This window comes from Desmodus rotundus, chromosome X (genome assembly GCF_022682495.2).
Source record: "Desmodus rotundus isolate HL8 chromosome X, HLdesRot8A.1, whole genome shotgun sequence".
In the NCBI taxonomy this organism is placed as follows: domain Eukaryota; kingdom Metazoa; phylum Chordata; class Mammalia; order Chiroptera; family Phyllostomidae; genus Desmodus; species Desmodus rotundus.
In genome coordinates, this window is record NC_071400.1 from 2,898,334 (window position 1) to 2,924,915 (window position 26,582).

General features: G+C 38.4%; 3 protein-coding genes and 1 pseudogene across 4 annotated transcripts in view; 1 reads left to right on the plus strand and 3 right to left on the minus strand.

The window, feature by feature from the left end:
- ATP7A (ATPase copper transporting alpha) overlaps positions 1–5,108 on the minus strand; it is a 105,153-nt gene extending 100,045 nt beyond the window's left edge. For both annotated transcript variants that reach the window (XM_024574979.3, XM_045183804.2), the window contains exon 1: positions 4,908–5,108. The gene's annotated coding sequence lies outside the window, so the exon portion shown is untranslated. The remainder of the gene's footprint in view (positions 1–4,907) is intronic.
- A 3,217-nt stretch (positions 5,109–8,325) lies between these two features.
- On the minus strand, positions 8,326–13,027 carry COX7B (cytochrome c oxidase subunit 7B). Its single transcript, XM_024574978.3, has 3 exons — positions 12,869–13,027; positions 10,130–10,254; positions 8,326–8,519 (listed from the first exon to the last, which is right to left on the minus strand). The coding sequence occupies exons 1-3, from the start codon at positions 12,906–12,908 to the stop codon at positions 8,445–8,447; spliced, it is 240 nt and encodes a 79-aa protein (XP_024430746.2). The 5' UTR covers positions 12,909–13,027; the 3' UTR covers positions 8,326–8,444.
- A 1,107-nt stretch (positions 13,028–14,134) lies between these two features.
- MAGT1 (magnesium transporter 1) overlaps positions 14,135–26,582 on the plus strand; it is a 32,640-nt gene continuing 20,192 nt past the window's right edge. The window contains exons 1-3 of the mRNA XM_024574977.4: positions 14,135–14,410; positions 20,054–20,223; positions 23,293–23,410. Coding sequence (XP_024430745.2) covers positions 14,213–14,410; positions 20,054–20,223; positions 23,293–23,410 — 486 coding nt within the window. The 5' untranslated portion in view covers positions 14,135–14,212. The remainder of the gene's footprint in view (positions 14,411–20,053; positions 20,224–23,292; positions 23,411–26,582) is intronic.
- LOC139440561 (U4 spliceosomal RNA) lies at positions 25,730–25,811 on the minus strand (annotated as a pseudogene).

Genomic DNA, 26,582 nt, shown 5'->3' on the forward strand with positions numbered 1-26,582 from the left:
CAATGTTCCAATTTATGGTCACCAACTTTTATTGCATAATCTCTTAGTACAGTTTAAATTCTAAACATATTATTATAAACACCAAAGTCTAACCAAGTTCAAAGATGTGCTCACTTTAAAGATGATAAAACAGCCCTGGCTGGTGTGGTTTAGTGAATTGAGCGCCGGCCTGCAAACTGAAAGGTTGCTGGTTCGATTCCCAGTCAGGGCACATTGCCTGCGTTGCAGGCCAGGTCCCCAGTTGGGGGCATCAGTGTGAGAAGCAACCAACTGATGGATCTCTCACACATAGATGTTTTTCTCCCTCTCTTTCTCACTCCCCTCCCCTCTCTCTAAAAGTAAATGAATAAAAATTTAAAAAACAAACATAAGCCATTTCTTTTCTCTTCCTGGAACACTCTGGGAATACAAATAAAATAAGACTAATACCATTTTAAACATTAGAAAACAAAACTTTGGCTCCTTACTTTTGAATTTACTTTGAAACTACCAAGGGAATTTTGAGCTACCAATACTTTAACTTTTCATCATCAAATCAATTTGTTCATACTTTCAAAGAAGGTAACCGGGCATTTCTCTCGTTAGGACAAACAAGACACTTAATTCATTAACCCGAATTCTGCTTGAATGTCTATGTTCTTTTAAAAAATGCAGTTCACATGGAAATAAAGAACAAACTGACAGTGACCAAAGGGGAGGGAGAGGGGGAAGGAAAGAAGGGGAAGGGTCAAGTCAAGGAACCTGTATAAAGGACCCGTGGACAAAGACAATGGGGGGGCAGGATTGAATGTGGAAAGGGGGTGGGTAGAGCAGGGGAGAGTAATAGGGGAAAAATAGGGACAACTGTAATTGAACAACAATAAAAATTTTTTTTTAAGAAAAAAAAAATTCACTTCGTTTTTTTGTTAGATAGAGCGTAGGTTCTCAAGCCAGACTGACTAGCTAGTCTCAGTTTAGCCACTTGCTAGGTCTAGGAATAAAACTTTTGCCCTATGAAAGAATATGTCAGCTCTCACCAAAGTACAAATAACAGACAAAGTACCAGATTTATTTTTCCACAACAGACAGACAAAGGGCTCTGGTCTTCACTTATCTGCAACAACAACAGAAACAGTAAAAAACTCGGGATTCCATAACTTACCATTTGCTCTGAAGTTAATAAGAAAGAGGAATCTGTGGGTACTTTTGTAATAACACAGTGAACAATCGTAATCATAACCTGACACTCGAGGTCAGATAATACACTGTACTAAACAAATTTTTCCATCATCATACATGAATTTAAGGCTTTAAAACTATCTGAAGACTACGAAGGTTTATCCTCTGATCACGGAAAAAGCAAGAAAAAACACTGCTTTAGATGGACAATGCTTGAAGACCCGCGACAGCAATCTGATAGCTAATACATAAAAATGAACCTACAGTTGCGATTAGAAATTAATAGTAAGATATTGTGGCTATAAATCCAAACTCAAAAGTGATATTTAGAATTAACAGTAAAATGGTACAGTAAAATAAGGGAAAGCCTTTATTGACCAAAATGAAACCAGTTGCATACGAGGAAATTAATATTAGTTTTAATGTAATCAATATATTTATAAATAATGTATTTTATTAAATTAATCATTAATAATTCAATTAGAATTCTTAGCGCAAAAAATTTTAGCATGGCCAAAAACAATGAAATACCTTCTTTTTTCCCTACTGTTGTCTAAGTGCAAGGGTCAACAAAGGAGATTACACTTGTAACTCTTTAATAACCAAGCTCTATGTTTAGCTTTCGGTAGCTGAAAAAATCAACTCTTTTTTAAATTGATTTGAGAGAGAGAGAGAGAAAGAGAAACGTCAACTTGTTGTTCCACTTAGTTATGCATTCATTGGTTGATTCTGCCTAAAACAAAATGCTTTAATTTTTACAAACAAAATCAACTAAGGTAAAGGGGCAAACTAAAACAATTTCCCTAAGATGTGAACTAACCCATTTACTCCGATCAGTTAATTGTTAAAATGCACTTCTGATTATAGGTTTGGGAAAGGGAAATTCTACACTAGGGAATTCTAAAGTAAAAAACAGGTTAAAAAATCCTTGAACCACACAGCTGTATAATTCTAAATGTGGATGGAAAACATGGGACAAAGTGCACCTAATTAGTACAAAATGGGGATATTTTTCTGTTTCCTTCAAGGAAAGAAGTATCTGTGAAAACTGCTGTAACCTACCAATCAATATCCCACACATTTGAGCCCACAGGATAAGGAAATCACTTAAATTTTCTAACAATGCTGAAGAAACTGAGAACATAAGTATGAAACCAGAAACAATCTACGCTTTCACTTTAATGAAACACATTCCAAAGGTATTGTGATGTATTTCCTGCCATATTATCTCAGCAACTCAGTGAGTTATATCACATTAAAGCAACCTGAAGTCAAATTTGTAAGTGAAAAACGTGACTGCTGGGATGGTAAACTGAAATGAATAGGCCTGACTGTCGCCTGCTTCCCTCCTCCCTGCCCCCATCTTGATTTATGTCCTAAGAGTGATCACCGAGTAAAACAAAACTGTGAAACCTTTAAATGCTCTACTGCCCTTTAACAAAGATGAGTAAGGTTTGAGACAAAACTCCCAAATGTTATTCTTCACCTATGTTAGTACCTGTATCTTCTCAGACAAACCTCTTCTCAAAATTTACCAAGTGACAAATAAAGATTATTTTCACTCATTGAGATGTCAAAAGTAGTGATTAAAGTTTGTCAAATATGTGTATATGTTCATTTATAACAAGGACTTATAAAAAAGGAATGTATTGCCTCAGAGCCCTTAGAGAAGTAAAGGTTGTAGTATGTTAAGTCAGGGTTATTTTTCCTTGCTCTCTTGTTGTCATTGTCAAACAAATTTCACTGCTTCTTGCATGTACTTTTAAAAGAAGTACATGCATTACGGACCAGAGATTTTAACCTATCCTCGGGATTACTGTTTAAGCTAACACTACCTAGAAGCCACAAATCTATGATTGGAGGGAGGGGGGGTGGAAGAGGTTATAAGGGAGATAAATGGTAATGGGAAAAATACAATAAAAAGGGGGGGGAAAGACTTGATTGGAAAAGAATAGTTTCTATGAAGTTAAAAAGACTAGTAGAGAAATCAGTTTAGAAAAGGAAATGCACAAATTCCTTGGGGGAAACCTGGAACAGCTTCTGACCTCGGACAAAGTTGTTATTCATTCCCAACAATTTAAAAAAATGACTCCATGGAGGGAGAGGGGTATAAGGGGACTAAATGGTAATGGAAAATATACAATAAAGATTAAATAAAAAACCATAAAAAAATGATTCCCAATTATATTTTGACACAACATTCAATCAGAATTGAAGTAAGTATAGCTAGCTTCACTTTTTCCTCTTTTAGACTTGAGTTTACATTAGAAATAAATATCAGACATTAACACTGTCTTTGTCATCATGTATTTTTTCTCTATATAAGCTTTTCTATGGATTAAATGTTTAATGTTAACAAGATTACAAAATCTCACCAATACACAAGAACAACAACAACAACAAAAAATAACCCTTAAAACAAAAGAGTGGATATATTGTGAGGTGAAGGAATTATGGGTGATTTCGATTTGTTTTTGTTTTTCAATTCTACTCCATTCTAGTCCACCATCTTGACTGGATGTACATAAGCTTCTGGTTACGAGTTTTGTATTCTGTATTTTTTTTTCTCTTAACCAGTGAAATCTAGGAAGATGTGGCTATGTTAGAAATAGGGATGTTGAAGTAGAGTTGCGTTGCTGGATGTCCTGCATGTTTTTGGCCCCCCCAAGTCTTTGCTCACATTATTTTTTCTACCTGTCCTGCCCTCCCCTACAAAGGTAAATGCTATGCATTTATCAAGGCCTAGTTCAAATGCTCCTTTCCCTCTACTCTCATAATACCTTTCTGTTGCTAATATACGTGGAGATTAAAAGGGTGTATCAGTCTTTCCTACTACATTGTGAGACCCTCCAGTATTTTAAAAAGCCCTCTCATGTCATGACTGTACATATAAGAAAGTTTGAAAGATAAAAAACAAAATCTCAGTGCAAAATATCCTTTAAAAAGTGTGAGATAGGTAGCCTAATTATTCAATTAGCGGGGCTACTCTAACCCATGATCTTCACAACTAAATTCAACTATTCAGTGCAAACTCTTCTGAGGCCAGGGTCTCTGTCGTATTTTTTGTGTGTGTCCCCCACCTCCCCTCAGACATCAGTACCACCTAATTAAATGTTGTGCACACACTCTCAATACAAAGCCACTGCAGATGAAGAGGCTGTAACTTAAACAAAGACGAGATGCTGAAAACTACTGACTTGGGAAACAATAAGAGTTGTTGATTGAGATAACCTCACCGCCTACAAGAAAACATGACAAAGGTAAAGATGCCACAGGGTGCGACAAGGATGGCAAGTAACTTTACCGGAAGGGGGCAGAATGAACAAAATGGAATGGAGGGAAACAAGAGCGTTTTCTCAGTTTAGCTTATCCTCGCAGAGCGACACAAGCAGCAAGATATTTTTATATATTAGTTCATAAATGATGATCAGTCTATGTAACTTCCGATACCGGGCACAGCCCTTTTTGTACCTTCAGTTAATTAGGTATTAAGATAGGCCACGGATAATCAGGAAAGTACCCCAGAAGGGTACAAGAAATTAACACAGGTCAGGACCTAATTTCCCATCTGTATTCCCGTGTAAGAGGAGGTAAAACATGTGTGATAAACACCGGAGTTGTAAAGAACTGAGAGTTTGGAGACTGCCCCAGATTAAAATGACCTTCTTGCCCCACTCAGTAGTAGAGACTGACAGTACAGTACACTCCTCCAGTAGAAGGGGAAGACTGGAAGCCGATAAAGGACTAACCTGGTTTTTGTCCTACGGTTAAACCTCCGGAGCTACGCAGCCCGTGACAGCGACAAATTCACACGCGGAGGCTCCAAATCTCACACATCGGGAGAAATCAGAGCAGCGCCGGCGGCTGTGGCCGCGGTAGTCGTCTCGGCGACGGCGGCGGCGGCGGCAACTCCTCCCTCCGCTGCTGCTCTTCCTCCACCCTCAACTGCCCGCCGGCAGTCTTCACCCCTCCTTCTCACCCTCCCCCCACTTCCGGGTGATGCCCGGGCCGGAAGCGAGGCGGATGAGGCGGGGAGACCGACGCGTCACGTGAAAGGGAACGCGACGGGTAGACGTGCTTTCCGGTCCTCTACTGCCCCCTGGCGACACACAGGCTCGGTAGGAAGTCATTTTGGCGCCGCAGGGTGCCTGCTTTCCCCTTCACCCAACCCAAACAAAACAGAACATTTTCTTAAAAACCCACTCAAACTTCTGTCATTTGTAGTTTCCTAACCTCAGCCAGGAAGTACTATACAATTGTAAATCAGTCATCTTCCCAGTAGTTAACAGCCTTACCGAGCATGAAATTAACGTGCTGCTGTCGACCGTACAGCCTAACGCCAGATGTGAATGTTGGAACTATAAACTTGCTCTCATCTCTCCACTGAAAAATGAGTTCCAAAAATTCTTAATTCATAAATTTTATATATATTTAGTTCATGCATCTAAATTTCTAATCTTTGAAGTGCAGGAATCTCACCGCACAGTACCTTCACACCACCACTCCAAGCTCTAAATCACTTCCACATTTATTCTTTCATTTATTCGGCACTTAAAAACCTAGGATTCCAAGGATGTAAAAATATTACAGTATATATCACCATGAGTTTTAGAGAGAAATGAGATGCAAAAAATGTAACAACACTGCAATAAGTGCTACAGAAATCAAGTAAGAAAAATGTATTACTTTTGTTTTCCAATTTGACTTTTCAAAAAGCAGCAAAATCCTACCATTTTTAAAACCATGAAAGTTAAGAGTAACAGGTGAGGGTCCATCTCACTAACTTCAAATAGACATATAGTCTACATGTTTTGTCTCATTAAATATGTCATAAGATGCAGGGGGAAAACTAATCACATGACTATATTTTCAACAGCAACCACTTGAACCCAGTTCTCATAAAAAGACTATCGTGTCTAATAATGTTGTGGAACTCAAAATAGTACAGAAACTAAAAAGATTAAATAAATTAATATGTGTAAAAAGGCTTACAAGTGTCTAACACACAATAAGCATATGTAACTTTGAAATAATTTTCATCCTACCTGTTGTCAGATTCCTATTAAGCTTTGACAGACACCTAAACTGCCCACAGATGGAAATTATAGGCCTACAATTATTTCAGAAGGAATTATTCCTTCCCCCTCAACACCGATACACATAAATTACCTTCAAAACTCCTTATCTTCCCAGACAAGAACTTCTAGTTGTCAGTGTGCACAGCCTTAACTATGAAGATACAAATTTACCTGCAATTTTAAAACATTAAAAACACATCACGAGAAATTGAAATAGCTCTTAAGTGGATTTCCAATTATAAGCAAGTTACTTTTTAACTACAAAATTAACACTGCACTGAGCTTCCAAAAAAATGCTTAAAGGCAGAAATCCAGGTTTATCTTCTGGAAAAATTCTATCAGAATATCAATCTACTAGCTCTCTAGTTCTGTGAAGTTTATCATTATAAACTGCAAGACCCAAGGCATGTACATCCTTAGTCATCAACCCATTCATTCTAAAACACCTCCTGTCTCTACAAGGATCAACCCTAATATTCCTTGTCAATGCACAAGCTTATTACAATGTTATGATTGTATTATTTTTAAATTTATTTTTAGAGGGGAAAGAAGGGAGAAATAGATGGAAACACCAAATGTGAGATGGCCCCTCACGCACCCCTCCCCGACCAGGGACCTGGCCTGCAACCCAGGCATGTGCCCTGACTGGGAACCAAACCAGTGACCCCCTGCTTCACAGGCCGGCACCCAATCCAGAGCCACATCAGGAAGGGCTGATTGTGTTATTATTTTAATTGAGATTTCAAATAGAAGGGAATGTTTCAAGAAGAAATCAAGTTTTTGTGTGGTTGAAGTTTGCAGGTACCCCCAAAATGCTTACAAAGTGGTATCAACATCTCCAGTAAGTCACGAGGGCGAGAACTCAACATTTATGCCTTTGTAACTACCATGGTACCTGGTTCTAAGTTTAATGAATTTAAAACACATCCACTAAAATAAAATAATTTTAGGGTGAAATTAATAATAGGACTCATGACATTCACCCTAATTTAAAACACTTGGTAGTCCTTCAGTAACATTTTGATATTGGCCATGCTTTTAATCACATGCCTAAATTCTACAGACACAGATCTTTTATATTTCTTTACTTTTCAGTTAACATTCAGTATTTTTCCACAAGAGCTTCAGATGTAGAGCAAAGGAGCCAGAAAAGCCACACTATTGCAAAAGGTAAGACTTCATTCTTCTTTTACAGCCAAGTAGTATTCCATTCTTATCCACTCCTCTGTTGATGGCACTTGGGTTGCTTCCCTATCTCGGTGACTCAAAATAACGTTGCAATGAACATAGGGTGCATATATTCTTTCAAATTAGTGTTTTGGGTTTCTTTGGATATACTCCCAGAAGTGGAATTACTGGGTCATAAGGCACTTCCATTTTTAATTTTTTAAGGAACCTCCACACTTTTTCCCACAGTGGTTGCACCAAGCTGCGTTCCCACCAACAGTGTACTACGGGTATATTATAGAATTGTACTTCTAAAACCTACATAACTTTATTAACCAATGTCACTCCAATAAATTCAGTAAAAAATAAATCAACAGTGCAGAGCTCAGTGATAGTAGGTTATGTGAACAACTGTATTCAACAGATCCTCTAATAACACCATAAACATCTCAGATAAGTATACTGAAAAACCTAAAAGTCTTAACTAAAATAAATGTGCCAAGGGAATCAAGAAGCTAATGTCTTGAGACATCCTAGTACATTTGATAGGAACGCTCTTACCTTGAGCTGAGTGGCACCATAAGTTCTCTTGGCAGAAGTGAAAAAGACTAATAATGCCAATTTCAAATATAAAAATAAGTGAGAGGTAGAAAGTAATAGGCATAACCAAGATCCGGGTATCAAATTTTTAGCTCAAAGATGACCTAAAATAATGCTGTGATCACTTATTCATGAACTATAATTTCAGTCTACTATAAAGTCGACCTCCAGGTGATAACCATATTTTACTTTCACACACTCTCATATAGAAATTCTATTTAAGAAGTTGTATAACATTTTGATTTTATTAACACAAAGGTTAAATAAATGAAAAGTCATTAAGCTTGGTTTCATTCACAAAAGAAATAAACAAACCTACAACGAAGGTTTCAAATGCACTTTATTTAATCAATCATGCCATATTTTAATGGGTACACAGTGCTTTCACTTGGCATCCACTGTGAGTTCATTTTGAGACAATTATACCAGCTGCGATGATTACTAATCTCTCCATTCCTTTGGGGTGACTCTGCCAACAGGGGACAGGTTCCATTCTATTCCAATTTGTGTTGCTGTCTGTAAGAATTAAAATGCTGTCAGTTATACATGTTTAAACCAGAAGCCATTCTTCCTTGGAGACTACTTAAAAGTGACAAAGTCATTCTTCTGCTCTATAGGTGAAAAACAAACGCGTGAACATACGGCGCCCTCTGTAGGCAAATCTAATTGCTGTCCTAATTCTCTAGAGCCATGCTGTTCAACAGAAGTTCCTGAGATGAAGGAAATCTGTGATGGGCACTGGCCAATACTGTAACCAGAGCCACACAGGTTATTAAAATGTGGCTAGTATGACCAAGGAAATGAATTTTTAACTTTAATTTACCAAGTTTGTATTTCACATTTTATACTACCTCCTCAAAATGTTGATTCACTCATGCACAACTACCTAAACACTGCCAAGGAGCACTTTTGTAATATCCCTTCACAGAGGAGCACTTCACCTCCGAACGTGCCCCAACACACACTTGTTCAACATGTTTACTCTTCTAATTAAGTACACACTTATTTTAATAGTATATCTGGTCTCAGGACGATCAAAATGAGAATGAAAAGGCCTATTAAAAGACTCTTTGTTTATTAGACTCCTATCTTTTAAAATCAACATATATTTATCATAACTTCAAGACTCCTACTTTTTTTAAAATTCTCATGCGAGGACATGTTGATTTTAGAGAAAGGAAGGGAAGAGAGAAAAACATCAATCGCCTCCTGCAGGCGCCAAACCCGCAACCTAGGTATGTGCTCTGACCTGGAATCGAACCCACAACCTTCTGGTGTACAGGACAACACTCCAAACAATGGAGCCTCCCAGCCAGGGCAAGATTCCTCCTTTTAACCAGCAAACACAGTGACTAGTAACTACAGTGTGGGAAAAAACCTAAAATATTGAAAGCAAGTCATTTTATATCTCACCCATCAGAAATGTTGTATTCAGTTCAAAGGGCAGAGTTTTAGAAGAAAAACTAATTAAGTGAAGGGAAGTGACCCATGATGGTGAAAACCCTGGAAACCATGTAACAAAACAAAACAAAAAAGATTGTTTTCCTGGCTGGCATGGCTCAGTGGATTGAGTGCCAGCTTGCAAACCAAGGAATCACAGGTCTGATTCCCTGTTGGGGCACATGCCTAGGTTGCGGGCCAGGTCCCTGGTTGGGGGCATGTGAGAGGCAACTGATTGATGTCTCTCTCCCTCTCTTTAAAAAAAAAAAAAAAAAAGATTGTTAATCTGAAAGATCCAAGACACATGATAGCAATGCTTCTAACATCTAATGGTTGATACATGGATATGAGATCAGAATCTGTTACAATGGAATGAGCGGTAAAATATGAAGGAAGCGGATTTTAACTCAATGTACGATCCTTTTAAAATAGCTACACATCATGGGAAGGGCTGGCTGCCTTAGGATCCAGTAAATAACTTCTTACTGAAAGCGTTAAGAACAGATGATGGATGAATGATAAATGCTGAGAAAGAAATTCCTGCACTGGGTGGTGATTACATGAGAAAATCTCTCCAGTCCCCCTAAACCAGAAATGTGTACTACTGCGTGAAAACGTTTTGAATACATAAGCTAAATGGGAATGAAAAACATCTAACCCAGAAATTATCAATCAATAGTACTTACATATACCCATGTAGCAATACAGAAAGTGGCTCCACCAGCTAACACAGCGTTACCATATTTGTCATGGAAATCCGGTGTCCGTTTCTGGTTGATTTGCCTTGCTGTTATTTGCTGAATGTTTCGAACTTAAAAAAAAAAAACCATACAGAAGCATATCTATGAATTATTAGGAAAAAGAGAACATGTAAAGTTGACATTGGTAAACAAGAAAGCCAAGGAAGTTAACTTTGCAGTATTAAGCAGTTCAATAAAATGTTAAAACATATTGTAGCTAAAAGTACCATACTTTGAAAGACATCAAAATAAGATGGACAGATAGAAAGACATGTGACAAAACAAATATGCCAAAATGTTAATTATAGATTCTATATGGTGGATATGTAGATGTTCATCATACAACTGTTCCAACTTTTCTGTGTCTGAAAGTTTTCATAATGAAGTATTGGGGGGAAAACAAAGAACAGGTTATGTCAGTGATATTCACTACAAACTGGTATTTTTATCACCTCTGGAACTTGGCTCCTATTCATTAATTTGAATATTTATGACTTAAAATTTCACTAAAGTTTATTCAGCAGTGCTCAACATTAAAAAAAGGCTCAACATGGACGTCAAATTAAACCACACTAAATGTTCATGACCTTAAAATTGAAAAAAAAAAAAAACCCTCCAAGAACTAGAGTAATCTTGATTTTAAAAAAATTACTAACAAATACATCACTATACTAAAGGAAATGGTGTATATTAAAATGTGGAAGACATAGACCCTGAGCTCAGGTAACTTCTGGTCTAGAGGAGGATGTTAGGCATGTAAACACAAATCACTGTAATACAAGGAAGTAGAATGTTAACAAAGCGCTTTGAATACCGGGCAGGATTTTGTTATATAGATGTGGGAAGGGGGAATCTGAAGAGGCAGACAGAAAAACCCAGTATACTAGAACACTAATTCCCTCGTTTGTATAGACAAGCAATGGGGGGTAAAACTGAAAGGATCATGGAAGGCCACTGTTTTGGTTAAGGTAAAGGTTTTTATGCAGAAGGACCACATTAAAACTTTGCTTTTACTATCACTGCCTCTGGAGGCGCTTAGGAGGGCTTGGGAAAGAGCCAAGACTGGAAAATACATATTCCCAGCTGTTTTTAAATTCCCCTCCAATCTAAGTGGCAAGTTCTTATTGTTTAAGAGCCCCCAAAGGTACTTATGTACTAATGGAAAGCATATTAAAGAAACAGCCCTGGCTGGTGTTGCTCAGTGGATTGAGCGCCGGCCTGCGAACCAAATGGTCACCGGTTGGATTCCCAGTCACATGCCTGGCTTGCAGGCCAGGTCCCCAGTAGGGGGTGCACAAGAGGCAACCACACATTGATGTTTCTCTCCCTCTCTTTCTCCCTGCCTTCCCCTCTCCCTCTAAAAATAAATAAAATCTTCAATCTTGACCATTCACTAGCTTAAGAATATAATTACTTCTACATGGTACAAGGTGTTATTTCAGGATAGTTACTTATTAATGGTTTCTTACCTGCCTTACAATTTTTTAACTGTTAATCACACGTGGATGAGCAATTTTACAAGCATTACACAATATATTCTGCTCTAGAGCAGTTAAAAAGTGAGTTTGTGAATTCCACACTGGAGAAAAAAACATAAACCAAAAAGAAACCCTTTCCTGACTTATAACAAGGCCCTACCTGCTCAAAGGGGAAAAAAAAAAAAAATTAAGATTACCAAACAATTCTGCAGCACCTCATGACCTGAATGTGCAGGTCGCCCAAGTGGATTTCTTTAGACTTCTCTGTGACAAGAAATGGTTTAGTTACCACCTATTAGTAATCTCATAACCCTCAAGAACTCGACAGGATAAGTTTTGTTTAATAACCCCGTATTTTACAAAGGAGGAAAATGCGGTTCAGAGAGGTTTGCCCAAAGTGAAACAGGTAACAGATGAGGATTTTGGATAACAACAACAACAACAAAAAAACCCAGCTGGACAACTATTTTTTTGGTTATTGTCAAAGCTGCTTGAGTGTTCAGAACACAAGCTAGTTATACATCTAGTTATACCTCCAACTGCTCTGTAAACTGAAAATAAAAAGGTGGCTAAAATAGCTAAATAATTGCTTAATGTCACTTTCATTGTTTAAAAAAAACTACTCACTTTACTCAAGGTCGCCTTCAGTGCAAATAAATCATGGAAATGACTCCTCTCTCCAATCTAGTGCATCGCAAATACATAACCCTTGTGTCAAAATTATCCTGCACCTTCCTAACTTTTCAATGACAAATAACCCAAAAATAACAAAAAGCTGCTGGACTACCACTTAAGATTGTCTCCCTGTGATAAAACCACATGAAGAGCTAGATTTACAGCTTCCTTCCATTATGGTTACAGGAATTCTATTTGGGGGTAAATGTACCCACAAAGCTAAGAATTAACGAAATTACTTGATGGAACAAAGGGGTGTCCATCAAGCGTATTCTTCCTTGAAATCGTAGGTTACTACTGAACAATAAAAAAGGGCTAAGGTATGATTCCGGTAACAGAAAGAGCTGTGAACTGCAACAATAACACTGGGTGATTAAGCTAATAATGCTAAGGACATCTTTCCAATTAGGGTGAGAGGCCACGCATTTAGAATAGAAGGTCGGGATGCAGGTGAACGTAAAGGGAAGGAAAGACTACAAGGACAAAGGGATAAAAAGGTCGTTGGAAATGATTTGTTTACAATTTTTCTCACCTGGGAGACGACTTAGCGCGTTTTTGGCCATCGGAAACATCGTGAAGCTGAAGAATGAACTGCAGCAACTGTAGCTGCCGGTTTGCTGGAACTTCGCGTCAATTACCCTTGCAAAGAAACCTTGCAAAGAACCCTGAAAAACAAAATGGCTTCCGGCAGGGTGTTTCAATGAGATTTAATGAACTCTCGCGCGATCTGTGAAAACCTGTAGAAATTGTAACCTCTTTAAAACACGGAAGACAAATGCCTTTTGGGAAACGTAGTTTCTGGCTTTATAAATGACATACGATGATATTTACTGAAGATGGAGATACCTCTCCTCCAACCTTGAATCTAGGATTAGGTCCAATTAGAGGAAAGCTGAGACACTGCTTCGAGATACGTATTGTTCCGGAGGCCTGAGTTTGTGCCCCGCTCCGCACTGGCAATTGTGTTCCAACCAAACTTCCTTCACTTCTTTGATTTTTTTTGTCTCCTATTACTACATACTAAGTCGTTTAACTTTCACTTTTGAAACAATTTCAAATTTAGAGAAAGGTTGCAAGAATAATAAAAAATTCGTAATATGTGGATAAATATGTGAAGCCAATTTAACAAGTTGTTGATCGTAGAATCTTGCTGGGTGTTCGGAATACAATTCTTACACTTTTTAAGATTTCATTTATTTTTTTACAGACAGGGGAAGGAAGAAGAGGGAGAGAAACATCCGTGTGCAAGAGAAACATCAACCGAGTGCCTCTCGCAAGCCCCCAACAGGGAAGGAACCCTCAACCCAGACTTGTGCCTTGATTGGGAATCCAATCAGCGACCTTTTCTGTTTGGTGGCCGATACCCAACCAACTGAGCCACACCAGGGAGGGCTTGTCCACTTACTTTTAAAAATCGCCCTCAGTGATACTAAGTATGTTTTTGCTTTCCTGCTTTTTAAAATTATTTTTATTTGAAAGAATTTGACGGCAAAGTGAGGGACTAAGAAAGATGCTATCAATCACATGGCTAAGTCCAATCTTTCTAGGATATTACACGAAAGAGGTGGATTTCAAAGACTTCTAAACGAGTCTCCGTGAAAAAAATTCTATCAACCTTAGACCAGCTTGGACTTGGAAAAGTCGCAAAACTTCACGAGTGCGCACGCCCGATTGGAGAGCCGCAAAGCGCGACCTCTTTACGTAAAAGGAAGGGGCGAGCCATTATCCTTAGCGGACCAATGAAAAACCTCCAGATTATCCTTTTTCTATTGGTTAACGGAGACCAATTAGAAGCGAGCTGTCTTTTAGCGGGCGTCTCACAGTAGAGCGCCGTGACGTAATGTGAAAGGTCGCCCAGTAGGGCCGAGCTGGACCAATGAGGAGGGCCAAGGGGTTGGGTGGCTTGTTCTCTCGTCCAACCCGCAGACTCAGCCTGAGGAAAGTTTCGCTTTTAGGAGGGAGAGGAGCAAACATGGCAGCGCATCCATGGCCTTGGTGTGTCTCTGCAACCATTGCGTTGGCGCTGCTGCTGGTTTATGAGGTTCCCTCAGCCTCTGCCCAAAGAAAGAAGGAGGTAAGGACGCTGTTTCCCGCAACACGGGCTTTTCCCAATAAGTGGGGCTTGAGAGGGTCTGTTCTCTCTTGCCCGACCCCCTTTCCCCGTCGGTTCTGTGTTTTGGTGGCTCCAGTTTCGCTGTTTTTGGAGCTGTAGGATTTGCTAGATAAGAAACTAACTCCTTGTCTCTGGGGGATGTAGAGTCTGACAGTGGGGTGGGGTATGTGATAACCTGATTTCTCTAGGCCTGTGCGTGTGTATGGGCCCCATCAGGTGGTGGGGGAAGTTAGACTTCAGGTCCAGCGGGTAGAAATCTGAGTGTTCTGCTGTCAGTAGATGTCACTCCGTTTTAGACACGTAAGAACAGATTATATAGCTTTTGCATTTCAGAAATAGAAGAATTAAACTGAATTGCGAAACTATGCCAGGTTTATTACATTGTCCAAACAATTGATTCAAAGTAACTTACGGACGTGGGAGCTATTAAACCATTTACAGCCATTTACCAAATACCAAGCATGCCAGGCACTGTCCTAGGATCTTAGTATTCATAAATGAGCAAAACTAAGATCCCTCCTTGTGGAATTTACTGGCTTCAGCAAGTGGAGGGGATAACAGTATTCTTTACTCACAATTAAACAATACAAACAGGAATTTCAACACTGTGTTGAAACAGTTGTGACAGCCCTGGTTGGTTTGGCTCAGTGGATTGAGCGCGGGCCTGCTAACCAAAGAATCACTGGTTTGATTCCCCCTCACGCCACATGCCTGGGTTGCAGGCCAGGTCCCCAGTAGAGGGCGCGAGAGGCAACCACACATTGATGTTTCTCTCCCTCTCTCCCTCCCTTCCCCACTCCCTAAAAATAAATAAAATATATATTTTTAAAAAATAGGGAAACACTTTAACTTTTTACCTTACGTACTGGTATTGTCTGAATTTCTACAGTGACCATTTATTCTTTTTAAATAAAAAAGTGAAGATTTTTAAATACTTGTATTTCTACTAGTTAAGTTATATTTATTCAAGAGAGGGGAAGTGGGGAGACAGAGAATGGGAGAAACATCGATGTGTGAGAGAAACACCTATCGGGCTGCCTCTTGCAGAGACCTGGCCCGTAACCCAGGCATGTGCCCTGACTGGGAATAGAACCATGACCTCTCGTTTGCAGGGAGGCGCTCAATCCATTGAGCCACACCAGCCAGGACTATATGTATTCGGTTAATCTCTCACTGAACTAGAAGCAGAGGGGCCTAGCAGGAGATAAATTATTTTAAAAATGAATCAGCAATGGGTTATATACTTTAAAATAGTTAACATGGTGGATTTTGCTCTGTGCATCTTATCTCAAAAATTTTTAGAAAGTTACCAGATTCTAACTCCCTCATGCCCACTGTTTGCACCCTTATCACTCTCAAAAATTTTGACTGGTCATCCTTGAATCCATCCTTCATAGTGTTGCCAGAGATGAAAATGAAATTCTGAAAACCTTTTCACCTATTTTGCAAAGTATAAATGGGCTTCTGTAGCCTATCCCTGGTCTACTCCTTCCAGTCTTGTCTTAGTCCCAAATCCTCCTTATACTAGTCATACTGAATTACCTGCCTTACTTGATCTTCTGTATTCTCTTGTATCTACTTGCTTGACTTTTGCTGGGGTATCTCTCTCCTCTCTCAACTCCAGCCTCTCATTCACCTGAGGCTTCCTGCTCTTCAAGTCTTAACTCAAACATTATTCTCTTCTTAACTAAGCTTTTCCTGGTTTCTCCAGGTGAACTGAGATCAGTTCAGCACATTTTATTATCATTTTTCATGTACCAGTCTTTCCCATTAGACTGTGAGCATCTTAAATACAGACACTTATGAGTTAATTTTTCTTTCCCTAGCAACAGCAGTGTCTGTCAAAAAGGACCTCAGTAAAGACCTAATAATTAATTAATTAACTGAGTGCATATAGAGTCATGATTCTGTTTTTCACTTGCAGGTTTCACAACCTAAAATTGGATTTTCTCGTCAGTAAATGAGATAAATATAGGCTGGTAAAGGTGCTTTAGGCTTTACCCCTATACACTCTAACTGAGTATGTTTTAGGTTTTAAAAAAAAAGATTACTGTGGTATTCAAAACTGTAGAGTTTAAAAATGTATGTGTTCTGCCTTGGCTGGTGTGGCTCAGTGGACTGGGTGCCAGCCTGCAAACCAAAAGGTTGTCAGTTCAATTCCCAGTCAGGGCACATGCCTGGGTTGCAGGCCAGGTCCCCAGTAGGGGGGCGCAAGAGGCAACCACACATTGATATTTGTCTCCTTCTCTTTCTCCCTCCCTTCCCCTCTTGCTAAAAATAAATTAAAACTTAAAAAACATATACATGTTCTGTCGCAGAACACTTTGGGTTGTCTTTGTCAATATTTTAAAATTTTAATTTAACAAAATCCCAGGTCTGTCTACCATAGTAGGTTTGGCTTTACACAGAGGGTAATATTTGACCTTATAAGTATTCTTTTTTAAAAGACACGTCTCCTAAATGAATATAATTAAAAATCACTCAAGTTCCTCATGGGTGTCTGTTGTTAAATGGAATGGTACCCTACTTCTCTGAGTATTTACACCTGTAACAGAGTTTTCACTGGAATGTTTACTTATTCTCTAATATTTATTCAATGCCTTCTCTATGTCAGGCACTATGGTTAACATGCATTATCTGTAATCCTCACAGTAACCCTGCAGAGTAAGTATTAACCCCTTTTGAAAGACGATGGAACAAGAGAGACCTTGGGGCTTTGCCCAAAGAAGCACAGCTCTAGAGGCTGAGCTGGGATTCCATCCCTGGTCTGACTCCAAATCCTATGCTCTCTACCAGGCACGAAGGTTTGTTTTGCAGTGACTTGTTTTATTTTTGTGGTGAATTATTTTCTCCCTGTAGTAGAAGGCAGATTGCTTATCCTTGCATCTGGTGGTGTTTTTGGGAGGCAACATGATAAAAATGAAAAAGCATGGTCTTTGGGAAAATTGTCCATTTTTTTTATGTTTATTGATATTAGAGAGAGAGGGAAGAAAGGAGATGGATAGAGAGGGATAAAGAAACATTCCTCAGACCAGGGATTGAACCCCAAACCTAGATACCATATTTTGCCATGTATAATGTACACTTTTTTGCCTAAATTTTTGAGGGAAAAACGAGGGTGCACATTACATATGGGTATAATAACAACTATAATAATCCTGTGTATAATGTGCACCAAACGTGGGTGCGCATTATACATGGGAAAATATGGTGAGTCTTACTGTGAAAATTCTTTGTGTTTTAGAACTGTTCTCAATGAGGGAGGGGGGGAATTTTGTTCCCCAAGGGTTATGTGGCAATGTCTGGAGACATTTTTCGTGGTTGTAGCTGGAGGTAGGGGTGCTACTGGCATCCATTGAGTGGAGGTTAGGGATGCTGCTCAACATCCCGCGATGTGCAGCGCAGGCCCCCCCAACAAGTAAGGATCTGGCCCAAGATGTCAGTAGTGCCGTTGAGAAACCCTGGTGTAGAATGATCACAGGCAGCTTGAGTCCTAGCTCTGTCTTACTAACTTGGGGCATTTTCACCAAGTCACTTAACCTCTGTGATTCTGGTTGTTCAACAGATAAATGAGCATAAAAATAGAGTGCCTCATAGTGTTGTTTTGAAGTTTGAATTAAATTCTGTACTCTCTTTAATGAGAGAAGTTGTTGCCTGATACATACATACTAAGCGTTGCAAATACAGCAGGTTCCTGGATAATGTCCTTTTGTTGTTTCCTTATAACAGGAACTTAACTCTTGTTTATATCAATTAGCCTATGTTAAAATTGGGTTTATTATACTTCGTTTTACGTAATGTCACAGAACCATTGAACAATGTTAAGCTACTTTAGTAGCTGCTATTTTCTAAAAAAAAAAAAATCAATTCAAGAGAGGCATACTTTAAGATATATTAAAATATTAGATCATTGTGAATAAGGACTGTAACTTCTGATTATTATGTTCCAGGCTATGTTTGTATAATTTTATTGTAAAAGTTTAAAACTAGTTTATCTTTCATTGTGATCTATCTTCAATTCATTTCAAAGAAAATAAACTCAGAAATTAACCTCATGGCCCCTGTATTAAGGAGTCTTTTGCGGTAATAATCTCATAAAAGCTTTAAGAGAATTTGTAATTACACTGAACTAATTTCTTCTACTAGATAAATTCTTTTGAGATTGAATAGCCAGAAATCAGGTCTTTCCAGTCTATTAATAAACAGGAGCAGGAATATTATGAACGTTTTACATAGACCTAATTAAAAGTTTATTCAGGGCTTTTATTTAAGAAGACTCCACATATTTATAACTAGTTCAAAGTACATACACTTGTTTTGTTGGAATGATCATGTACCTCTGTGATTGAATAGACTATATAAAAAAACTATTTCATTACTTGTTGCTGCTTTATACTTTCTGTCTAAAATAGCCCCAATTAGAATCTGCAAACTATGGTGAGTAAAGTAGGCAAATTATGTTTGGCTTCTCATCCTCTTCACAGGTCTTTCACAGAGCAAAAGTTTTTAATTTTGATGATGTCTAGTTTATTAATTTTTTCCTTTTATGAATTGTGCTTCTGGTGTCAGATCTAAGAACTTTGCCTAGCCCTTGATCCTGAGCATTTTCTCCTAAAATTTTTTTTAGTTTTCGTTTTTACATTTAAGTATGCGATCCATTTTGAGTTAATTTTTGTATAAGGTATGAAGTTTACTTCAAGGTTCATATTTTTGGCTATGGATGTCCATCCAGTTACTCCAGTACCATTTGTAGAAAAGGCTGTCTCTCTACTTAGTTGCTTTTGCACCTTTCTGAAGAATAGACCTATACTTGTATAGGTCTATTTCTGGGTTCTTGGTTCTGTTCCGTTGACCTATGTGCCTATCCCTTCATCACTTCCACCCTGCATTGCTTACTGTAACTATCTATGTAATAAACCTTAAAATCTGGTAGAGTGATTCCTCCCACTTTATTCTTTGTTTTCAAGATTGTTTCAACTATTCTAGTTTCTCTGTAGGTATATGTGTGTGTTTTGAGAAGCAAAGTATTACATAAAACCAGCCAGTTGGGCCCTGGCTGGTGTAGCTCAGTGGATTGAGTGAGAACTGTGAACCAAAGGGTCACCAGTTCAATTCCCAGTCAGGGCGCACACCTGGGTTGCGGGCCAGCTCCCCAGGATGGGGTGTGTAAGAGGCAACCGCACATTGGTATTTCTCTCCCTCTCTTTCTCCCTCTCTTCTCCTCTCTCTAAAAATGAACAAATGAAATCTTTAAAAGAATTTTTTTTTAAATCAGCCATTTGGTTTAACCACACATTCTTTGGAATCTTTGGCAAATGTGAAAGGGTTTATGATTTGATACTATTTGTTCATTAGTAAATAATAAGCAATTCACATCAAAAGTATAGTATTTGATTAAAATTTCATCATGAAATAGTATAATTTTAAGAATAGTTATCATCAGGCCCAACTCCTAAAATTTATATTTAGGTCTCTCACATTTTCTATGTACTTCTGTTTGTTATTCTTGGTGTAAAGTTGCCTAGATATAAAGGATCCTTAAATGACAAGTTGAGAGTAGTAACAGCACTCTCCCTTTGTGTTTTTTGTTTGTTTTTTTTTTAGATGGTGCTTTCTGAAAAGGTTAGTCAGCTGATGGAATGGACCAATAAAAGACCTGTGATAAGAATGAATGGAGACAAGTTCCGTCGCCTTGTTAAAGCCCCACCAAGAAACTACTCCGTTATTGTCATGTTCACTGCTCTCCAACTTCACAGACAGTGTGTCGTGTGCAAGTATGAACCTTCAACTACGTTTTCAAATTAAATAACTCGTGAGATTTTAACCATTTTGCAATCCCAGAAGAACTAAATTAGTTCAGTGGGTACATGATTAATGTGTATACCTTCCTTAGTACTACTGCTTTTTCAGTCATTTCTTGATTGTCCATGTTAGTGGGAGGAACAAAGAGGAAGGGTAAAGTATTGTAGCAATCATAGGAATAAATCTAAGAATTATCTTCTAAATTGTTATGAACTTATAAATATATGCCAGTAGCATTGATGTTGTATTATTTGTAAGTGTTTTCAACTGTTTCATTATTTGTAAATGTTTTCAACTTCATACTCTTGTCTTATCGCAACAACCACAGAAGATAGTAAAACAAATATACTCTTAGTTTGGGGAGAAACAAGTTCTAAATTTTAACTAGTTTACCCAATGCTAGAGATAATTTATTAATGCAATAATGGTTGCTACAACCAAGTTTGGAATTATAAGAGAACGTTTTTAGAAAACCAAGATGTATGATTTAGAGATGTTTCTTTTTTTTATCCTCAACCAAGGATGTGTTTATTGATTTTTAGACAGAGAGGAAGGGGTAGGGGGAGAAAAAGAGACAGGGAAACATCGATGTGCAAAATTAGTTCCCTCTATGCTCCCTAACTGGGGATCGAACCCGCAACCTTTTGGTGTATGGCATGATGCTCCAACCAACTGAGCCACTTGGTCAGAGCGAGATGTTTCTTTTTTCTCTACATTATTTGGTAGTGATGGTTAACCTTGAAAATAGAGATTAATTTCTCTTAAACTTCCATCAAATAATGGTTTATTGATTTTATTTCACTGTTCCTGAATGATCTTAGGAAGGAAGATTGGTTTGTATTTAAATAAATGCTATGGATAATTAAAAATAGTGGATACTAAAAAATAAAATGCCTTTTGCCTTTCGGTGTTTTGGGGTTTGGTTTTTTTACTTATATTTTTAGATCACTATGTGTGATCTGGGAATTTATTTTAAATGAAATGACAAAGCTGCCTTGTGGCGAACTAATTCACTAAAACCTTGGAGGCTTTCCAAATTCTGGCAGCCTGGGCCCATGTGAAGAAATAGACAGCCTCCTTTCACAGTCCTGTGTTATGCTACCCCAAGCCTTGCTAATTCTTAAAGGATTTTCTCCTTGGAGGTAGGAGATAGTCAAGGTATTTGATGCCGGAGTGCTTGCTTCTTTTATGGGCTATGTGCTGAATATAAATTGAAAATAAGTAGAAGAAGGAAAAGGAAATGTGGGTGTTAACTATGAATAAACTTAAAATCTAGAATTACTTATAATTCAGTCAGTTCACTCACTGGCAGTCAACAATGTACAAAAATGTCAGGAAATAAACACAAACGCCATGATACTGTATTAAATGCAAATTAATGGAATTCTTACTAACCTAAGTTTTTATTTGTCTCTTACTTTCTACAAGACCAAATTAAAATTAGCTCACATTTTTCTAAACTCACAAAAAATAAAATTAAGCAACAGCAGTATGTGTGATACTATATATTTGGTGTTATCGGGATGAGAAGTATAAGAAAAATGACGTACCCTCATCATCTGGCTAGGGAAATGAGTTCCACACATGGAAATTTTACTGGCAATATAAGACAATCTATGATTTAATACCTTGTGACTTGTGTACATAGTAATTACTGTAAAATTTCAGGAAGGACATGTAACAGAAGTGTTAGGGTTGGCCTAAGGAGAAGATAGTACATGTACTAGGACTAGACAGATGAATCAGATTTAGGTAGAAGTAAGATATTCTGGTTAGAAGCAATGACGTGTACAGGGGTACACAGGTAGGAATAAATAAAAAGCTGCAATTAAGATATTCTCTTTGAGCCCTGGCTGGTGTGACTCGGTGGATTGAGCACTGGTCTGCGAACTGGAAGGTCACGGGTTCAATTCCCTGTCAGGGCACATGCCTGGGTTTCAGGCCAAGTCCCCAGGTGGGGGCGTGTGAGAGGCAGCCCATCAATCTCACACATGTTTCTCACCCTCTCTTTCTCCTTCCCTTCCCTTCTCTAAAAGTAAATAAATGAAATCTTTAAAAAAATATTCTGTTTGAGATTGATTAGTAGAAAAGCTACTTAAAAGCTAGATGCAGCCCTGACTGCTGTAGCTCAGGGGGTTGAGCATTGTCCTGCAAACCAAAAGGTCACCAGCTTGGTAACCAGTTGGCAGTGTGCTAGAGGCAATGGATCGATGTTTCTCTGGCACATCAATGTTTATCTCCCTCTCTTTCTCCCCCCTTGCCCTCTTTCTAAAAATAAATAAAATCTTTAAAAAACAAATAAAAGCTACGTGCGTTATTTGGAACTAAATGATAAAGGACATTGAATAACCAGTGAAAGAGCTCGGAGACGGTGTTCTGAAGGTAACAGAAAAGCAACAGGTTCTGAGGAGTTTATCATCTGTATAGTTACTTTCTCTGGGAAAACACTTCAACCTTGTCTTTGAACTCTTAGAAGTAATTTAGGCTGCCCTAGCTGGTGTGGCTCAGTGGATTGAGAGCCAACCTACAAACCAAAGGGTCACCGGGTCGATTCCCAAACAGGGCACATACCTGGGTTGCAGGCCAGGTCCCCAGTAGGGGGTGTGTGAGAGGCAACCACACGTTGATGTTTCTCTCCCTCCCTCTTCCTCCCTTCCCCTCTGTCTAAAAATAAATAAAATCTTTTTAAAAAAGAAGTAATTTAGGGTATTAAAAATTGTTGTAGAGACAATTAGCTGCATTTTCCAGTGACTGCTGAAGGGCTTCAAGGTAAGAAATAGGCACAAAATATGAGGTATAGACAGGTAATTACTACTTTCTATTGAAAGTCTCAACACTTGGGTATGGCTTTCCTTATGCCGAAATAATGGCAGAGTTTGCCAAAATTTGTCCTAACGCTGTCAGCAGAGCCTGACTTGCTTGTCCACTCTCCCACCCCCATTGGAAAAACTGCTATTCCATCCTTGGGTCTGTTTTACTGCTGATGAACTAGCTTTTAAAAATGTTTTCTATTTTATCTTCACAAATCTGATGGCATCCAGGCAAGCTGATGAAGAATTCCAGATCCTGGCAAATTCCTGGCGATACTCCAGTGCATTTACCAACAGGATATTTTTTGCTATGGTGGATTTTGATGAAGGCTCTGATGTATTTCAGATGGTAAGATCTTTGGTTTATTCTATTAAGTAGAAATAGGCAAACCATGGATAAAATATATATCTTTTTCAACGGCCACAAGAAGTTAAATAGGACTTGTCTTATGTAAGATCTAGACCACAGGTAGCAAACACGAGGCCCACGGGCTGAATCCAGCCCTCCACCTGATTTTATCTGCCCAGCACCTTGTTTCTACCCAGCGGCAATGCCGAGCTCTTGCTTAACTGATAAGGAGTAGTTACATTTATTTGGCCCTTTGAAGGCAACCTCGAGGCTGATGCAGCCCCGGTGAAAGTGAGTTTGACATCCCTGCCCTAGGGCACTTAGTGAAGTAAAAGTTAAACTTGAGCTCACATGAAATGTAATGGTCAATGCTTAACCTATTAGAATATAGAAACTGGGCAGTAATCAAGTCAATTATATAGATGTGTGTGCATATATATAATTGTAAATATACATAATAAAAATTACCATTTTAACCATTTTTAGTGGACAATTTTTCAATTAACTTTGAAGAAAAAGTTTGAGTCAGACTGACAACATATGCCAGGGAGCAAGATCTCAAATACTCCTCAAGTAACTTTTTAAAAAACATTTGATTTATTTATTTTCAGAGACAAGGGAAGGGAGAAAAGGAGAGACACATTGATTGGTTGCCTCTTGCACACCCCCTACCGGCCTGTATAGGCCCTGTATCCAGGCATGTGCCCTGAGAATAGAAGTACAGCCTCTTGGTTCACAGGCCGGCACTCAGTCCACTGAGCCACACCATCCAGGGGTCAAGTAACTTTTTAAATCACACCACTAATCCATCATTACGCCACCAGTGTAATATTGAAGTTATTAGTAGAGCTAGGTACTTGTCTTTACTCCCATCCTTCTTGTTTTAGTGGAAAAGCTCCTTCTCGTTCAAAGTTTGACCCTTTTCCTGTGCCCTAAATCCCATATGTACAGGCTCTTATCAATCATGACCTCTCTAATCTGGATTTTTTCAAAACTTAAGACCATTTTTAAAGAACAGCTTATGGTTCACAGCAGAATTGAGGGGTAGATACAGCGATTTCCCATATACGCCCTGCTCCCACACATGGATAGCTTCCCCCACATTTAACATCCCCCACCAAAGTGGTACATTTTTACAGTTGATGAACATACATTGACACATCATAATATCCAAAAATGCACAGTTTACATTATGGTTCACTCTTGGTCTTGTACATTCTACTGATATGGACAAATGTATAAAGACAGTTGTCCATTAATATGGTATCATCCATATCCTGCCACTTCATCCCTCCCCCCCTAACTTTTGGTAACCATTGATATTTTTACTGTCTCCTTAGTTTAGCCTTTTCCTGAATGCAGTATAGTTAGAATCATACAGTATGTAGAATTTTTAGATTGCCTTCCTTCACTTATATGTACTAAAGTTCCTCCATGTCTTCTTTTTATTTTTTATTTATTTTTATTTTTTAGAGAGAGAGGAAGGGAAGGAGAAAGAGAGGGAGAGAAACATCAATGTGTGGTTGCCTCTCGCGCATACCTCACTGGGGACTTGGCCCGCAACCCATGCATGTGCCCTGAATGGGAATCAAACCAGTGATTCTTTGGTTTGTAGGCACGTGCTCAATCCACTGAGCTATACCAACCAGGGCCCTCCATGTCTTCTTATGGCTGGATAGCTCATTCCTTTTTATTGCCAAATAACATTCCATTGTCCGGATGTTCCAGAGTTTGTTTATCAATTCATATACTGAGGGACATTGTGGTTGCTTCTAATTCTGGCAGTTACGAATAAATTGCTGTAAACATCTCTGGTCAGGTTTTTGTACAGACAAAAGTTTTTAACTACTTTGAGTAAATACCAAGGAGCATGATTGTGGATCATATGGTAAGAGTATGTTTAGTCTTGTAAGGAACTGCCAAACTATATTCCAGTGTGACTGTATCATTTTGCATTCCCATCAGCAATGAACTCTGTCTTTACGGGTTTCTTTGCCTGCTGGATCTGTCCATTGGGTGTTGTAGGGGGTGGTGAAATCTTCATTATGATAATAGATTTATCTGTTTCTCCTTGCAGTTCTATTAGTTTTTGCCTTATATACTTTGACACTCTTGTTAGGCGCATACACATTAAGGATCGGTATGTCTTCTTGGAAAATAAACCTGTATCATCATGTAATGCTCTTTTTATCTCTGATACCTTTCCTTGTTTTAAAGTCTTTTTCTGAAGTGAATATAGCTATTCCTGCTTTCTTTTGATTACTGTTAGCATGGTATATTTTCCTCCATTCATTTACTTTTAATCTATAAATGTCTTTATGTTTATTCATTTTTAAACAGTTAGCAATGATTGTGCCTCAGGTAAACCTCATTGCCTACAATACTGCCACTGCACAAAGCTAGGTGTCTTTATATTTAAAGTGAGTTTCTGCCCTGATTGGTGTAGCTCAGTGGGTTGGACATCCTCCCACAAAGTGAAGGGTCACCAGTTTGATTCCCAGTCAGGGTACTTTCCTAGGTTGTGGGTTCAGTCCCCAGTCGGGGTGCATGCAAGAGGCAACCAATCAATGCTTCTCTGGCACATCGATGTTTCCCTCTCTTTCTCCTTCCTCCTCTCTGAAAATAAATAAGTAAAATCTTTAAATAAATAAATAAAGTGGGTTTCTTGTAGGCAACAGATACTTGGGTCTTATTTTATGAATCATGCTGACAATTTGTTTTTCAGTTGGTGCACTCAAACCTTTGATATTCAAGGTGATTATTGGTATAGTTGGATTAATATCTGCCATATTCATTACTATTTTCTATTTGTTGCCCTTGTTTTTTGTTCCTACAATATTTTTCTGCCCTTTGTGATTTTAATGGAGTGTTTTTGTATGATTCCATTCTCTCTCCTTTGTTTGCATATTGGTTATACTTTTTTTTTTTTTGCTTTTTTAGAGGTTGCCCTAGAGTTTGCAGTATACAATTACAACTAATCCAAGTGCACTTCAAATTACACTATACCACTTCATGGGAAGTGTTGAGAACCTTATAATAACAAAATAATCCTAATTCTCCGCACTTATACCTTGTATATTTCCTGTCATTAATTTCACTTATATATAAGCATACATGCACACACACCACTGAAAACATCGTTCGTGTTATTTTGAACAAATTATCTATTTGA